At 33.6% G+C, this 18,309-nt stretch overlaps 1 protein-coding gene across 2 annotated transcripts in view; it reads left to right on the forward strand.

The window, feature by feature from the left end:
* The window catches only part of LOC130441998 (protein hairless), a 28,869-nt gene extending 10,560 nt beyond the window's left edge, over positions 1-18,309 (forward strand). Inside the window, exons 3-6 of one of the 2 annotated variants that reach the window (XM_056775940.1) lie at positions 5,222-5,513; positions 5,747-6,149; positions 8,671-8,914; positions 10,702-18,309. In XM_056775940.1, the coding sequence (XP_056631918.1) occupies positions 5,222-5,513; positions 5,747-6,149; positions 8,671-8,914; positions 10,702-10,736 (974 nt within the window). In that variant the 3' untranslated portion in view covers positions 10,737-18,309. Of the gene's footprint in view, positions 1-5,215; positions 5,514-5,746; positions 6,150-8,670; positions 8,915-10,701 lie in introns of both variants that reach the window. The other variant, XM_056775941.1, reaches the window with a different exon arrangement.

Consider the following 18,309-nt stretch of genomic DNA (forward strand, 5'->3'; position numbering starts at 1 on the left):
AATGTCATGTTGAACTCATTATCTTTCTTGGTATGTATTTTCGAATGTTGTTGCGGGTTGAGGACTCTTGGATGGTAATCCAAAATGTTTGGAAGTTTTTCTCCTCAATTCTCTTTGTCAAAACATCCACATTCTTCTTCTCGTTACTTCTGGGCATGATTTTAAAATAATAAAGATATTTGATTAGGAATATATTATGTAAGTGTGAAAACATCCAGATTGTACCTTGTCCGATGTCCAAGGAGCACCTGATCGAGGTACAACACTACTCCAACTTCATCAAAAAGGTCAATTTTAAATAGTTTAGAGGTTACGTATCTCGTGAGTTTTTTGTTGTGTTGACACTTGTTAAATAAAAGAATCAATAGCATATAACAGTTAAGTGACTATTATAAAATGTTTAAAGACTTCAAAATATATTATAAATACTTAATTTTTCACAAAAAAAACAATAGAATTTAGTATGATTGTTTAGGTACACATAGAACCAAGGTTAAACAGGTTCCCCTATATTTAAATTAGACCTTAAATTGTGATTTTTGGTGCTCTCATGCTTTCAGCTATAACATTTTGTAACAATTAAATTTTTTATCGCTATCTAACCTCCCGATAACAATAGATTATTTCAAAGAAAGTCCTGTTAGGCCTATATATTTATTCAACTCTTAAGAAATTTTATTGCTAGTTAGATTCATCAAATGTGAATAATTTCTTTGAAAAACAGTTGTGTTGCCATTTCCTTTAAAGAAAATTTGTTTTTGCTCTAATAAGTTTTAACAATGAAGAATTAGTTTTAGTAATGGTATTAGTACATTTCGTTTATTACAAGGCAAATTATTTTTTTTTTCATGAAACTTTTAAGAAATCGTCAAACATTTCAAAATAGTTGATAAGAGGATATTAAATTTTTTCAAAATGTCAATCAGTCAGAAAATTATGAGTTGTAAAATCCAAACCTTTTTGTTATTTTTATTTACTAAAGCCTTGTTTGCACTAGGCCAGTAGTTGAGGAAATTCGTTCTACTGAGGGAGCACCCCACCACGCGTCACTATAGATTAATCTAGAACATGTGACTTTGACAAGTCAACCATTTTGACTACCGTATTTTATGGTTTTATCTCATCGTTCAGCAAGCCCTTGACACTTTGGTAAAACCATTCTTTGTGCTTAAGAGAACCTAACCTAACCTAACCAAAAGTTAACCCTAGAACTTGCAGTTTCCAACTTGGCACGTCATGTCGAATGCCACCAGCTGCACTCCGAAAACTCATCGCCTAACCTAACCTAACCTAAACCTGACAGCACACCAGAGTGAACCCTAGAACTCGCAGTTCCCAACTTGGCACCTCATGTCGACAAACGATAAAATCAAAATCGCGACAAGGCGATAAGTTTTTGGATTGAGATTCGACGGCACTCTACATCAAATCAGTATTGATCACCACTCGGCACATTCTTCAGAACTGTCATTTATGCACGCTCACCATAAAACGTTATTTTCCCATTCCTATATTGAGACCGCGATAATGAGCCCTTATAGAAAAGTACAGAGCATTTCTTTTTAAGGTTAAATCTTTACATTACTGAAAGATTTAAAGATGATTCGCGAGGCCGTGGGCGAGGGTCCACAGGGCCACTGAAAATAACCATACAGTTGCCTCCGAATTAAAAATACCGTGGATTACAACGTTAAGAAATATGCATCTACCAGGAGCTTTGGCGATAGATAACGTTTAGGACGGCTTCGAAAATCACAATCGCTGAAGATGAACTTTTTGTATTGATCAGTAAACGTGATTAACGACTTGGTAGATTAGGCACTAAAAGGTGTAGTTCTTCGTAAAGCTCAAAAGATTCTATGTCTTTGCTTTCTTCATCTTGAATTACTAGATGATGAATTAAATGCATTACTAAACGAAGAAATAAGGGACATGTGCGATATTCAGGATGTAGTAAGATGGGCAAGGAGCCGCAGAAGAGAATGGAGAGACCATGTTGACAGAACGGTTAGCAAAAATTCCAAAGGAAAAGAAACCAGACACAACTCGACCTCCTGGACGACCACCTATAAGGTGGTATGAAAGCTGGTCCTTAGTTTCCCAACTACTCCTGGCAAACCCTTGATGAAAATACAGGACCTAGTCCTAACGTAAGAAGAAGAAGAAGAATTACTAGACCTAAATCGTTACAGTGCTCCAAGAATCTCGATATTTGGCAAAGATTTTAAATTATTTACGAAGATGTATTGATATCTAGTTCAATGCATAAACAAAATATTGCGTTACCATAGCAACGAACAATAACTTATTAGAAGTGTCAGTGTAAAGTTTGACGTCAAAAAAGTAAACCACCGAAATTGTGAAAATCGAAAAAATGGGGTATCGAGCCATCATCAAGTATCTATATTTAAAAGGGTTAAGAGGTAAGCAGATTTACGAAGATATGCTTAATACCCTTGGTGATCAATGTCCTTCGTATGCGACCGTGAAAAATTGGACTGCAAGCTTCAAAAGAGGTAAATTTTCCATTGAATATGATGACCGATCGGGAAGGCCCCTTTCTGTGTCAGTCCCCGAAAATATCGATGCAGTTCATGACATGATTTTATCAGACCGTCGAATTGGGCTAAAACGGATATCTGAAGCACTGAATATTTCATAAGAACGCGTTCATCATAGAGTTCACGTCAATTTGGACATGAGAAAAATTGTTTGAATATTAACCAAAAGCGTGCAAGGGTTGAAGCATCTATGCTCGATTTGCAAACGATGTAGACTTCTTAAACCGAATTGTTTCTATAGATGAGACTTGGGTACTCGTGTCCAAAAATCTACTGGAAAAGTTCTGTTTCAGTTTTTTGGAATTGTCATGGAGTAATCATGATTAATTTTTTGGATAAGGGTAGAACAATAACTGGAGATTACGCGGAAAGCTATCCAAAGGTGTTTTGTTTTTGCAGGACAATGCCCCTGCACACAAATCTCATGTTGCCATGCAAAAAATTCGTGATTTAGGGTTTCAACTACTAGAACACCCCCCTTATTCACCAGATTTGGCTCCGTCCGACTATCATCTCTTTCCATAACTGAAAAAAAGTTTAAAAGGTCGTAAATTTTCTTCCAACGAGTAGTAAAAGCTGTGGTCTGGTTTGCAGAATAAAAAGGAACATTTTTTTTTGAAAGGTCTAGAGACGTTGCAGGTTCGATGTAATAAATGTATCCAATTAAAAGGAGAATATGTTGAGTAATAAAATATTTTGACATTGAAATTTTGTTTGGTTCTATAGTAGGATAAGAATTTTTCAATATATCCTTGTATATTAGATTGTACAATAGAAACATACCTATCAATATAATCCAGATTATCGAAAACATATACTTAGACAAACAAGTTCAAGTTCAAGCTCGGATTAATGTTATACCCATACCAGTCAATAGCGGTATCTGATCACCCATTTAATTCAACCTAATAATGGATGGAAGGTTACGGAATGGGTGACAGTGAAATCAAAATCATGTGATATGCCGATGATGCCATGATATGTAGATGATCTTCAAAGATTATTAAATATCTTCAATCTCACAGGGAAACAGTAGAATATGACTACCTCGACTGAAAAAACCATATCAAAAGATGCAAACCATTAATCTCACAGGGAAACAGTAGAATATGACTACCTCGACTGAAAAAACCATATCAAAAGATGCAAACCATTAGATGCAAATTAGAATTAGAAGGTCAAATAATACAGAAGAAAATGATATACAAGTACTTTGAAATTGATATAACCAGTTATGGAAACGTAGAAGACGAGGTAAGAGGACAAGTAGCTAGAGCAAATAAAGTAGCGGGATGTCTTCAGAACGTAGTAAGGGGGAACAAACACATAAGACAAGAAACAAAATCAGGAATTTACAAAGCGACAATCAAATCTGTAATGACCTATACAAGCAAGACCAGTAACATCAAAAACGAAACAACTCTTGGAGACCACAGAAATAAAAATTTTCAGGCGGATCTAGGGAAAAACACTATTAAACCGAGAAAGAAAGAAAACATCAGACGGTTATGTGATGTAGATAACATAAACGAATGGGTATCACAGCGTAAAAAATAATGGCACCAACATATAAGTTGAACGATAGACTGGTAAAAATAAATCTCCAATTGGAATACGGAGTAGAGGTCGACCACAAAATAGGTGGAGTGACAATGCAGGCAGGATGAGAAAAGATATCGAAGAAGGAACAAGCGTTAGAGTTAAGTGGAAAAAAGAAGAAGATATTGGATAACATACATCACTTGTGTACCATACTCGGGTGTTGAGAAAACGGTTTTTGGGTAGTAGTGAGTGCGGGGAAAAAAATTTAACATTTACGCATCAATAGAAAAGTTTTTTTTTTGACAGTTGTATAAAATAATACATTATATTACTAGGAGTAGAAGGCTATGATTATTGTTGATCCCAGATTCTTGCACTGCCGAGGCGTTAGCATAATGGGCGTAAAAATAATACATTGAAATTCTTTTTCTTGAGACATTTTTACAATATACTTTTCAAAACTGACAATCAAATTAAATAAAAATTAAATGACAGTTCCTGTCTACTTGGATACAATACCCATAATAAAACGTTGCTATCGTTTCTCATTATTTTGTTACTAGTAGAATAATGAGTGTTCGTTATTTTACTGGTAAATGAATAGATTATTTCTACGATCTCTATTGCCAAAAATAATATAGATATTATTATAAGCTTGAAGAAAAAGTATATTTTTCGAGTTTTTTAATGGATAAAAGTAGGGCCGGATTAAAATCAGAAACCCGGAAAAATTATAAAGAAATAATATCAATACGTTAGATTTGTGGTATCAACACATCAAAAAATACAGAATGTTTTCCAAATGATGGGGCCCTCTTGGACCTGGGCCCCGGGCCTATAGCCTTCCAAATCCGCTAGCTTAATCCGGCCCTGGACAAACGTATCAAACATAGAATAGCTTGAAATTTGTGCCAATATTTTACGTGAATTGTACATTCAATATTTTTTTATCATTGATTAATTCCTAATCCACATTGTTGAATACTTTAACCCTAAAATTATTTTTCATTATTCAATAAACTAACTTTATAGTTTTCTGTTGCAAAATTCTTGAATTAAATATGCACGTTTATAATGAATCTATCTTTTACAAATACTTTTTAACTTTAAAGTTTCAGATGACAATAGTTCTATTCAGTCATCACCATGGCAAAGGGATCATTCATGGAAACAGACGAATCCTTGTAAAAACTTATCAAAAGAATTGAAATTTTATTTGTGGAGACCTAAAGGTCAAAGATCAAAAAGATGCAGTAATAAGAGGAGAAGACCTTTGTCAACAGCACCAGAACCCCAGTGCGACATTGTTATTAAGAGTGAACGAACTTATGTGAAAGTTAAAAAAGAATATGGTAGGCATTCTCTTCTCAGCATTGTACAGTATCTTATTGACAAAAGTCTCAGGACAAGGTAAGGATTTGATTAATGTTAGCAATATTTTAATAAAATTTATCCTCTAAATTTGAAGTGAATTGTTTGATAATGTGTCTTAGTTTAGATTAACATCGACAAAAAATTATTTTGTTCACTTTTTACTTACAATGTTTCTTCATTGATCACAATAATAATATATAATAAATGAAACTAAACATTTCGTCTACATAATGAACGATATTATTCAATTATATTTTTATGTTTTTCAGTACCCCTCCCAGAGCAGAAACTGTCGTTTCACCTAGAAAACGGTTTCTCCGCGAAATGGAAAAAGACAAATTTCACGGTGACGATAATTCTCAAAAAAGAAGCCGTAACAAATCACAAACAAATCAACCAATATCGAATACTCCGCCTTCAGCACCGGTTACAGGAAGTGGCAGTGGTAGTCCTGTAGTCACAAATGGTGTAGAGGAAACTAAACCACTTAGAAATTCTAGTTATAGCATAACGTCACTGTTAGCGGAAGATCGAAACATTAAGAGATCGCCACCGTCATCTCCTAGTCACTATCCTCTAACACACCCCCAATATTGTTCACCACCGCCATCCTCTGCAGATGATCGGTTATATTCAGAGAGTGTAGACAGACTGCGTTCAATAGAACTTTCGGTTAGTATTATTTGTTTTAGTAACAGTATCTACCCATTTATTTTTTTAATTTAATACCCAGTAAGAAAAGTGAAAAGAAGAAGCAAAATCTAGCTTCTAACAACTAGGATTCGGTAAATGAGCTAACGCAACTTCTCGTGATGTCTTTTAAGAATCTTGTCTAATAAGCAATAGACAGGAAAAAACAAGAAAGCTTTTCAATAGAGAAAATCGGAAAATTCAGAACAAGCTAGGTAAAGAATAAAATTAGCCTTAACGAATTTAGAAATAGAATACACAAGGACAAATGGAAATCTCAAAATAAAATCCTGGAGTCAATAATTGACGTAGCGGCAGGAACAGGAACCTACTTTAGAAAAAATTAATTATTCTAAGAAGCATGAATGAAAGAGTTACTGTTCTCATTTTACTGGTTGCCTGAATATAATCCCTGGCGAACAAGAAGATAAGCCAGTAAAAGCCCAAATGGTTGACACAGAAACAGTAGAGAGAATAGTAACTAGTTAGAGGATCGTATGGACAATAAACTTCTTTGAACCATACCAGCATTATGCTTCAAAAATCCCTAGATTATAAAATGAATAATGTTGAGGTAATTTTAAAACATAACCTAAAATTGGGCTACATTCCAAGAAAATTGAGAGAAGTCAGAGTTGTTTTTATACTTAAGACAGGTAAATCAAGTAACATAACACTAAAATACTTTAGACCTATAAGCCTCGCTTTTTTCATTTTGAAAGGAATGAAAAGGCTATTGGACTCACATATAAAATTAAATACAAATATAGATTGGAGTGCAAAACCCAACATTCCTATTTAAAAGAAAAAACAGTTAGTCAGCACTGTATGAAGTGATAATCGAGAGATAATTGGAAGAAAAAAAATTTAATCTGGAGCCCTATCCATAAAGTGGATAATCTAGAAGTGAACCCTATAGTAAAAACAGGATTAGAGCAATTCTAAAAAGCAGAATACTTAGTTTAGAAATAGGAGTATATAAAACTAGGAAAAGAAATACTAGACGAGCGTGACAAGGAGCAGTAATACCATCCTATTATGTTTAATAATGCTTATAAAGATTCTAAAAACCCTAGGAGGACGAAGATACGAAACAATTGGGTAAGCTGACTATATAGTTACATTGATTTCGGGGAGAGAACAAAAAATAAACAGCAATATCATGATATAAACATTAAAAGATATCACCTGGTGGGCGCAAAATAACGGACTGGGAGTCAATCCTAAATAGACTAATTCAGTTCACAAAAAAATTCAAGATACCCAAGTTCAGGGCACCAAAATTAAAGTGAAAGGAACTTTGCCCTATCAAAAAAACAGGCTTAAGCAAAAGATTAAAATGAACATTCCTACAAAAGAGGATTGAGATGAAAAATAATTCATTAATGATAATGAAATCTCAAGATGGCTCGAAAACAAATAATGGAACAGGATCCAGAGTGTTTTCATAGAAACTGGACATACAAAGGTGGTACAGACTAAAAACTAAACAGAAATCCATGCAGTAGAGATCCGGGTTGTCTAGGTTAGTAGCTAGAGCAACAATTGCAACCATAAGATGCAATTACCTTGGTTTCATTTTTAAATTGTGCATAAGGAATCTTCTATCAATATTTGTTTTACAGGACAATATTACCTTTCAGATTGTTGACAAGATTTACTACAGAAAACCTAAAAATGCTCCGTTCAATCTGCTGTCTAACTGACATTAGGTTGGTTATAACTAGATTTCTAACTAGAATTGGAACTGACAAGCTATAAAAATGGCACCAAATCCATAAAATTGTAATGTTGTATGAATCGATCATCTTAGCTTCATTTATGCATGCTTTTGACCAAATATTGCATCTTGCATTGTATATTGTGTTGTTCTGTTGGTATTAATCAAAGTATTGATACTCTAGACTTAGACACCAGTTGACCAAATCAGACTAATTAAATACTATGTATCTTGACAACCATCAGCTGGGTACTAGTCAACCAGGCTTGAACAAAAAATACAAAGCACAGCCTTGGAACTGTCACTCCCCACTGAGGCACTAGTCAACTGTTTAATCGTAAAAGTAAGATCACGAATGTAAAGAATTATGGGTTCTTGGTAAAATTAAACATAATGAACATACTTTTGTTAGAAAAGCACAAAGCACAAACGCCTCCTCTTGATACGGAGCCTTGGTATATGAAGATAATCCTATGGAAAAGAGTTTTGGAACATGGAAGAAATTGGAAGAGAGGCACACGAGAGGTACTAAAAGTGCAAATTCTGACGTGAAGAGAAAGATACTCTGCATCACCTAGATTTAGAATACCTTGCCATTACAAGCACAAGTGAAAATTGTAGGGGCGAGGATAAGACCTCCTAGCTCATTGGAACTCTGGAACTGGAAGGAAAGCTGTAGATCTTTAAAAATAAATTTGATGGGGGAACAATAAAACTTGAGGTTGCAATGTAATCTAATCCCCATTAAATTCGTTGAAATTAATAGTTTTTCATATTTTTTAGCAAGTAGAAAAATGTGGATATCCTCCCTATTCACCTCAGTCATATTTACATGGTTACGTGTATCCATTTCCGCCAGTGCCGTCATATTATGGTGCAGGTGTTTATGGTAGGGGATATGTAGTGCCTTCCATGTATCATCATTCCTCTCCTCTTCATATGCCCATTAGACACGAAACTCCCACTTGCTCTTGGACAGTCGTTGAACCACGTAGGGATGGTGAGCATCGGGAAGATACTGTTACAGGTAAGTAATTGTGTTATTAACTGAATGAAAATCTAATAAAATTTTAGCTTCACCAAAGTTTCCAAGTTATCACTTTGTTTATATTCATAAAAAATTAGCAGTAGTTATAATTCGAGGAATAAAAAAGACTTCAATGCATACAATATTTATTTATGTGAACTTTATTGACACCACATTTTTTTATGTAAAAAGCAAGTACAAGAGGGTAAACTCTATTACATTGATCTTGAACTTGTGTAGATTTTATTGTTCGAGAAAGACTTGCCTTGGTAGCTGATTCCACAGTCTTGCCTTCTCCAAAGGAAGGAGTCCCGATAAATTGACGTTCTGGTTATCTACAAGTATTTGTGAAGCTGCCTTAGCTAATTCGACCACGTGACTATGCCAAGACATATTGCTTCCAACCTCAACATCCAACAAGCGAATTTGCGGTGATGGTGGTATTTTATCTCCAGACAGAACCAAATTCTGAGCTACAGAATTTTAATTTATTTTTCTGTTTTTTATTGCTTCATGAACAGCAGTTATAATTCTAGAAATGAAAGGATTTACATAATATTCATTTAAGTTAAGAGTCCAGCTACTAGTCTGTTTTCGCACATATTTAATTGGTGCAATTATTTGGTAAGAGAGACAGAAGGTCCATTTATATGTGCCTTCTTTTGTCTCATGCCAGGTGTCTCTATTCATCTCCGCTGAAACAGGCTTGTAAACATACCGTTGAGAGACATGATAGCAACTTTTTTGGCTATACCAAGAATAAATTCTGAGCCCATTGATGAATTTGCCCCTCCCAGTCTTGGCGAGTGAGTTCACTCACCAGTTCGTGTAGGACTTTCTTACACTTTAGTACTAGCCTAGAGCCCAACCTTTCGGCCATCATGGCTTATATGACTACTTTTCTATCTGAACAGATGTTCCTATGACGTCGATTGAGTATCGGTTGTCCACATTTCCCCACAGCGATTACCTTGGTCATTCACTCTGGGGCTTTTATTTAGTATAATGGGTTTGGAGTTACTTGTCCTCTGCTCTGTATCTCAGTGAAATGTGTCTCCAAGCCCTTATTATTCACGACAGCAGGTGCTATCTGGTTACTACCCATCAAAATGTTTGGACATTCACCCACGGCCTGTGTTCAGATTTTTGCATGGCCAGTTGATTCAGCTTGCAGTTGTTTGTCTATCTTCAGCCTGTATGCTGTTCTCGTGGCTTCAACTAGAATTGCTAGATCCAAAGATGTGAGACCCAGTACGATTTCAAAGACCCTAGTTAGGACCGAAACCCGTGGTTCTGAGACACGCGAGGTGCTGGACTCTGTCTAATCGCTGTTTTTGCTTTTTTATTTTGTTGTTCACGTACTCGTGCCAGATTTTGTATCCAGAGTTGAACTACAATTTATGCCTACTACTACTATACATTTGATAATTTACCTTTTTCTTATTGAGAGCCAATATGAAATGTGGGTTTCTCCATTGAATAGTTCGATTATCTTGATTATTGTTAGATTTATAGAAGAGAAACAAATAAATCAATGCCATATTCATTATGATTTATCAACTAAAACTACCTTTATATAAACTAGAATCATCAATACTTCGCCAATATAGAATTATCTACTTTGCCAACTTAATTTCTATTTATGCAGGCAAATTCAACTATGTCTATAAACAGAACATAAAAAATAAAATTGTCGTCTATAAAATATGTGGTTTGTGCTTTAGATTCATATTAATGAAAAATTAGAATTAGAAAAGTACTAATTATTCCAAATTTTTGTTTTTCAGATATGCCGTTGAACCTTTCCAAAAACTCCGGATGAAAACAATGTGTGCCTTCCGAAGAAGTACCCTATATCATATATTTATTAAAGAAATATATTTTCTAAAGAGTTTGTAATGTACAAGAGTAATTTCTTTGAGGAAGATGACACGCGCTGTAGTTTGGCACTAAACATGTCACTGCAGGAATTATGCGATAAATATTGTTACTCATTTGTAATTAAACATTTTATATAAAGCTTTCGAAGCAGATAGCAATAAATATTAAAAGGGGCCGTTTTATAAATAGATGTGCCAATAAAAATTATTGATACTAAATTGAAAGAAAAAAGATAATGTTCATGTCCAACGAATGGGTTTATTTATAAAACAGCTCGATAGAAGCTTTAAAAAATGGAAAATGTGCAACTGACAGCTCTACAAGCAACCAACTGTAGATAGTAGGTGTACATATAAACAGATATTTTGTATAGAAACTGTTTTGTATTATTTTATACAATGAAATGAAAAAACTACTTAAAAATTAAAAATGAAATCAAGTCGTGAACGAATTAATTTGTATTTGTAAATAACTTTTTCACTTTTGTACATAGTATGTCAAACATATCATTTTGCTATTTATTTTAACGAATGGCGTCAGTCTATCAGCAAAAATATTCTACAAGCTTCCATAAGATAATTGTCTAGCTTGTTGATTATTCAAATCTCTTCTCCATAGTTTGAGCGTCGTCCATAATTTAGTTTATTTATAATGCTAATTTTTATCAGTTAATCTCACATGTATTAAAATTGTTAAAAATATCTGTTTCATTGGATTCTATGGTAAGGTTTTATCCCGAGGATATATCGAGATCCTAAATATGGCCAATTAGTTCTTCTTGTTTATCTTTACATAAGGACTTTTCAAAAACTATGATCTTAACCCGTGATTTGAATGTTTGGAAACTAACCCGGATCTTCATTGTTGTTCAGGAACTGATCGAGTTAATCGGATCATAGTCATGCAATATAATCCTTTTTGTCTTCGGCTTTTCGAATTTTCAAAATTATTTAAGTGACCGTTTACTTTTAATTCTCAAGAGCAGTGTACTTTATAAGTTACTGAGGTTTGCGTTACGTTGTTTTTAATTTAAAATTTCCATCGAAAATTGAACGCGAAATATGGAAACTGTGATCTAAATCACGTTCTGGATTAGGATCTGTAATCAGCTGATGGGGGTGATCTACCTGAACCCGGGTAATAGTTTCTGAAAAGTCCAACAATTTTAATATTGCCATAAAACTCTCAATGATCTATATTAACAATAAACTACTGAACTAGTGTAAAAATACACATTTATTGGTTTTGAAATTTTGATTCATTGCTATAAACAGTCTAGTATTTTCTGGAACACTCGTTGACTAAATTACTTTTCACCATAACTATTCTAACCCTCGTAATTGCAACTCCATTAGTTCATATCTGGCTAGAAGGATCAGACAGTGTAATTTTGAGTCTTTGTATAATAATAGTAACCCATGTGTTCAGTATTTTTATGCCCACTTTGAGTTATTTATGAGCAACAACATAATTCCCAGATGGTGAGTGTATTGCAACAGTTGTTATCAAATAGATGTTTCTTATCATTCATTAGTGATAATTTTGATTTGTTGCAAATTTAAATCCGGAAGAAATATTTTATATCCTTTCTCTCAGTTTTTTGTGTTTTACAATTTACAGTAACAATGTGCTCAAATTAATAGTTAAAATATTTGGCAATGTTATTATCATAACTAGTCATGTTGGTGAATACAAAAATTTTTAATAGTCTTAAGGAACGGCTATTGTTTTGATATTTTTTTAGTTTAATTTTTTCATATTATTTAATCTTCATACTGAGAAAAAAAATTACATTTACAATCTAGTGTGGAAAATAATTATTTTGATAGAGACTTGTATTTCCCGATTAATAACTGGCGGGCAACTATTTCATGTCACAACATTCACTTATATTTTTGATTTTTTTCTTTGTTGTTAGTAAAAATAAGTACGATTAATTAAAAAAAAATATTGGCCAAGAATTTTATTGATTAATTAATTTGAATATTTAAACAAATAATGATCATTCGAATTTCACGATTTAGAATCTTTTGCCAAACTTAGCTCCTGAATAGTCCAACATTCTTTGGTTACATTTGCCTTGATAGCACTTTTCTGTCTGTGAAATGGTCTGATGGTACGTCTCCCCGTGCTCATCGCTCTCTGCAGTCCAATTCTCAGGAAAACATCCAGATATGTGGCTAAAAATGGTTCTTGTGTGACTTGTTGCAATCTAATGCTTGATTAACTAAGTTGGAGTTTCTGGAACTGTTGGTGATATTCATCCTGAATACACTGTTTACACTACCACTATACCAACACTCACAATTTCACTGGGTAACGCGCGTTTCGATAACCAAGTTGTCTTCTTCAGATAGTGGAGGTAAACTGAAAACCATCTTGGTTATCGAATCGCGCGTCAGATAGTGTAATTGTGAGTGTTGGTGTAAACAGTGTGTTCAGTACCAATGCTTGATAAGTCAACAAAACTCGCTAAAAAACATTTTGTACTCCCCACTCTCATGGTTACCTAGAAAATTTGCAATAACGTTCTTGAAAGATTTTTTTGATTTTTTCCATTAATAACTTCATATTTTCTTAGGTTTCTATCATATTAGCAGATTCAGATTAGGGTTCAGATGTAAGAAAGAAATATAGTTCCATCAATTAGTAGTAGTAAAACTGCTTTCAAGCTAGTTTTAATGAACAAACGATAGCTATTTAATTCCATTTTCAAATTCTTCATCTCTCCATTTATATCATTACAATACACTTAGTCTCCATCTTGAGAATAGTATGACCGGAAGAGCCCGTCACCATTTCGAAAATGGCTTATCGTAGTTTAATGATGTAGCAAATTATTCTTCTAAAAAAGATCTAAAGGCCATAAACACACGGTCCAGATGAACGTCCGATCAGGTTTTGCCCAGTTCCGGGAGAAATTTGAAGTGTAGAGTACATCGGATTGTGCTAGGTTCTAATTTTATATCAAAAATCTTTTTGCTATCAAAGGAAGAAAAAAATCTTGAGAAGTATTTAGGTTCATTCTATTTTAGAAAGACGACGTAATCTATTCGTTACTTTTAGATGTTTTTAAACTATTTACGAATGTCTGTGGCGTCAAATGACGAACATCTAAAGGTAAAGGTACACCTTCAAGAACAAGATATCAACATGAGAAACTGCATTCTAGTGCAAAAGATACTTGCAGTAAGTTTAAAGAAGGTTTGCTTTGTCTAACTATGCCTCGACCACTTCACTTATATGAAGATCTTTATATTAAATCGTTACTAGAAGTAGAGAATACCTGGGCACACACCTGGACGTTTTTACGACATGCATAGTCTCACCTAAGAATTCTGATTTTTTGATAAATTCAAGTCTCTAAATAATCCGCTAGCATATTCGCCTGATCTGTTGTGAAAATATGCTTATTTCCTATATTAGGACAGTGTTTCACCAGAAGCCTTTACTTCTTTAACTATTCTAGCTAAGTATGTGAAAGATAAGTGCAGTTTTGATCCATTATTACAATGAATAATATTAATTACTGACGCACTAATTGTAGTCCATCTCATCGTCAGACGACCGATCTTCATTGTTCTTTGTTGATGAAGAACGGGTGGCAACTTCTGCTGGAAGGTTACGGTAGTAACGATGGTATATTGGTGGGATGTATGGTAATAAATCCATTATATCCTTTTTCTTAGCAGCTGTTACTATTCTTTTTGATGCGTAGAGTTGATCTTGACTAATATGAATCAAACTATTCAAAGGTCTGCCTCCGATTCTTTTCGTCAAGTCAACTTTATACATCTCCATTTAGGAGTGTAGAGTTTATTTGAACTGAAACTGCAGAGGTTTATCCCGATGAAAACGTTGCCATCGAATTTTAAGCCAGCTGAAATCGTAGCCACATGCTACTGCTTAAAAAATGATTCATCTCAACAACCCTGAAATGTAGCAACTTTTTTTTGAATTCTTTAATAATTTCAATCCACTCATCTGGGCTGTAAATTTGTATATGTTTACGGCTTGTACTTTCTATTATACCGAAGTCAGCTTCATTAGGAAGATATGAGAGTGACCTGAAACTAAGAATTTGAGATCTATGGTATTAATCGAGACATCTGGATCTTGCACAAGCTATAGAAGAGAAAGGCTTGTTTTGATGCTTTTAGCCGATGGATGAATCTGAGTATGCAATAACATGACTATAGGGTGAAGCATTTTCTTTTAAATGTTTAACCAAACATGTTGCTATGTCTTTGGAGCCATGCCCACCTTCAGCTTCGTCCCATACGTACATATATCCAGTTTTATCGTTTCCACAGTGTATACTTAGATTGTATAGGTATAAATTTCTTTCATAGTAAGCAACAAAAACTGTGAGCTTATGAAAGGGGAGGACTTACATTTTTTTATAGTTAACTCACTGCTCAAATATTGTCTACAAGGGTTTTTGTTTCTGGAATAGTGACTTTGGTAGACCGGGAAATTACTTATATGGGCAACAATACCTGCATCGCCTAGTCGTCTGGAATTTTTCGTGCCACCCCTTCCTTTGCACTCCGACATTGTCTTCTTAGCAATGCATCTATATAGTCATCCATTACTTATTTTAAAAGTAGATAGACAATGAAGTCTCGTTTCTGATGATCAGACCTACCTTTTGGGCGTTTTCGAGCAACTTGCACGAGACCATGGATGTATGAATTTTGTGCCACATAGTCTCCGTGGTTCCAGAACGTCTCAAAAATTAGTCTTCGATTATTTTCTGTGAATAAAGTGAAGCCATTTTTGCACAGCTGCAATCCGAGTGAGTAAATTGTTTTCCTGGTACCTTCACTCCATTCTTAAAATTTTACAGAAGTTTTATATCTGTCAGTTGATTTAATAAGGAAAAAAGCGCTAGATTTTAGCTAGAGGTTGTATTGTCGGAAAAACAATTATTTAATATTGAAAAATTGTGTAAGTACAATATTCAAGATATTTGTACAAATATTAAAATTATGTTATGGTCCATAATAATATAGATATTTCAAAATATTTCATATTAATTACATTTCTGAATAAAAAAAAATGGGAAAGGTTAAGTTAGATTAGGTTCTATTTCAATTACTTCGTTAATTGTCACTTCTGGTGTGTCCATTATGCTTTCTGTATCTTCTTTTTTATACAATTCTTTAAGATTTTGAACCCCAAGTTTCCTTTGGTATGTGGTTTGAGCTAATATATTCACTTGCTTCTTTTCTCTGAGTTCTGATGAATCTTCACATCTGTTTTTGGAGGTCATAAAAGTCCTTTTTATTTTTTTTGAAAATGATTCCCAATACTGTTATTTTTTTGCCTTACTAGTGTCGTTTCTTACCCTCTTATACTCATTCTTTGTCTTCGGGCGTATTTGCTGTCATGTTTTTAGATAAGCCTTCCTTTTTTTTGATACATTGTTCTTAGACTTTGTTGCAGAACCATGGGGTTTTAATGGGACAGAGTTTTTGTTGTTTTATATTTCAGGTGCCAAGGGCTTCTGTTGCAGATTCCGTTTTAGTGTGCAATGTAGAAATACTTGTTATTATGGGAAATTTGGCCAGATCAGTATGCTAAGCATGTAATTTAAAAAAAAACTATCAGACTTGCCGTAGGTAACATTTCCAGTTGATCTTTTACCATATTTTTGAACTTATTCATATAATTGTTTAATATAAATACACGAAAAAAAGAGTTGTAACATTTTTATCCCACCATTCTAATGCCGTCCATATTATACAAGTTCGTCATGTAACAAAAATACATATTTTTTTACTGAAATAAACTTTTATTTATTATCTACAATAGGTTTTTTCATTAAGAGTAAACGCATTAAATTAGAACTTATTTACTTGCTATAAACACACCTAAAACAAAACTATGAGTAATTAATTCAAAAACACGAGCATAGAACAAAGGCAGTATTGCCCACAAGTATACTTATATCAAAAATTGCAGTCGTTTAAACCCTTTCCTTTATATTTTAAAATAATAAAAAGTATCTTACTCATCCACAACCTCTTCTATCATACGTGTATATGTAATATTTCCTTTCCATTTCGTTCTAAAATTTGCTTCCTGTTTAGTCCATCTCCATTTCAGCCCTCTTTTCCAGATTGTTTGTTATTTTCATATTCAATTGCCTTCTGGATCTCCCTCATCTCTTCTTTTTGTTTATTTCAGTTTTTCATCACTTTAACTGCTCTGTCCTTCTATGTCTCCAAACCATCTCAACTATTGCTCGATTTTTGCTTCTGACTTCACCTCTTATTGTGTCGTTCTTTATTTTATTTGGTTTCTTTACTCCCCATCAGTACCGTCTTTTCACACGTTGGTATTTTTTGCTCCAATCTGTTGGTATCCAGAATAAACCACCATAGTTCAGCATTAGAAGTAGTGACTCGTAGATTTTCGTTATTGGTCGAAAAATATTCTGAACAGCGGTACATAGTTGCACAGTATTTCTTCTGGTATATTCGATATTTTAATTATTTCTGTTTTTGTATAGTTATTTGTAGTTTCATTAATACACTTCTCTATTCTGTTTTGTAGTGCTTCCTCTATGTTAGCGAATATTTCGTCTTTGATAAATAAGAACAATAATGGGCTTAAAATGCCTCCTTGTCCTACTCCACTACTTGTCATCATCTCCTGCTGATTCCACATTCTCTTAAATATATTCTTAATTATGTTTATTTTTTTTTCCATCCATAATTATTTTCCATTTTTTCTCTGTTGGAGCTATCAAAATTAATTGCTGCAACGTCATTGTCTGTATCTGTTATTTTTTCTGTTCTGTCTGAACGTGGATATCTAGTCTGGTATTTATCTATTGAATCTAAATGTGTTATTTTTAACTCGTTTTACCTTTTCGTATGTAATACAGAGTAGCAATAAAAAAGTTATGGTGAATCTATTGAAGCCAAACAGGTTGCTTGTGCTTAAAAGCAGATATGCTTTTGAAATTTTGAACATAAAATTGAATTTTTGTGATAAGTTTCAACATAAAGTAAAGCTGGAATATTTTTACTAAGTCTTATACGCCCATTTTTACCATTAAGATAAAGATTTGTATAAAACAACTATATTTTCATATGATCGTTAGGCAAAATGTTAATAAATCTTTAAAAGACAATAGATAAGTGTTAGCGTATCATATTTTTTCATTCGCGGACTCTATTATCGTCTGAATATTTATAGTCACATTATTTAATCTAGTAGTTTTTTTTCTTATAATATACTATTATTGACTTGTGCCATTCGCTATTAACCCATCTTCAGTCAATAATCAGAACAATACTTTTTGTAAAAACAAATGTAATAGAGACTGAACTTGCTTATCTGATTTTTATTTTTGGGAAAACTTCTTTGGCACTTATGTATTGTGATATCGGTAAATATTTTTAACGGGAGTCCAAACTTTGAACTGAATATTTATACCTGGAATTCTAATGTTAGACTCTTAAAATGTACTGTACAGTAAATAAAAATTTGATAGATAGCAA

The sequence above is a fragment of the Diorhabda sublineata genome, chromosome 3, assembly GCF_026230105.1.
Source record: "Diorhabda sublineata isolate icDioSubl1.1 chromosome 3, icDioSubl1.1, whole genome shotgun sequence".
In the NCBI taxonomy this organism is placed as follows: Eukaryota; Metazoa; Arthropoda; class Insecta; order Coleoptera; family Chrysomelidae; genus Diorhabda; species Diorhabda sublineata.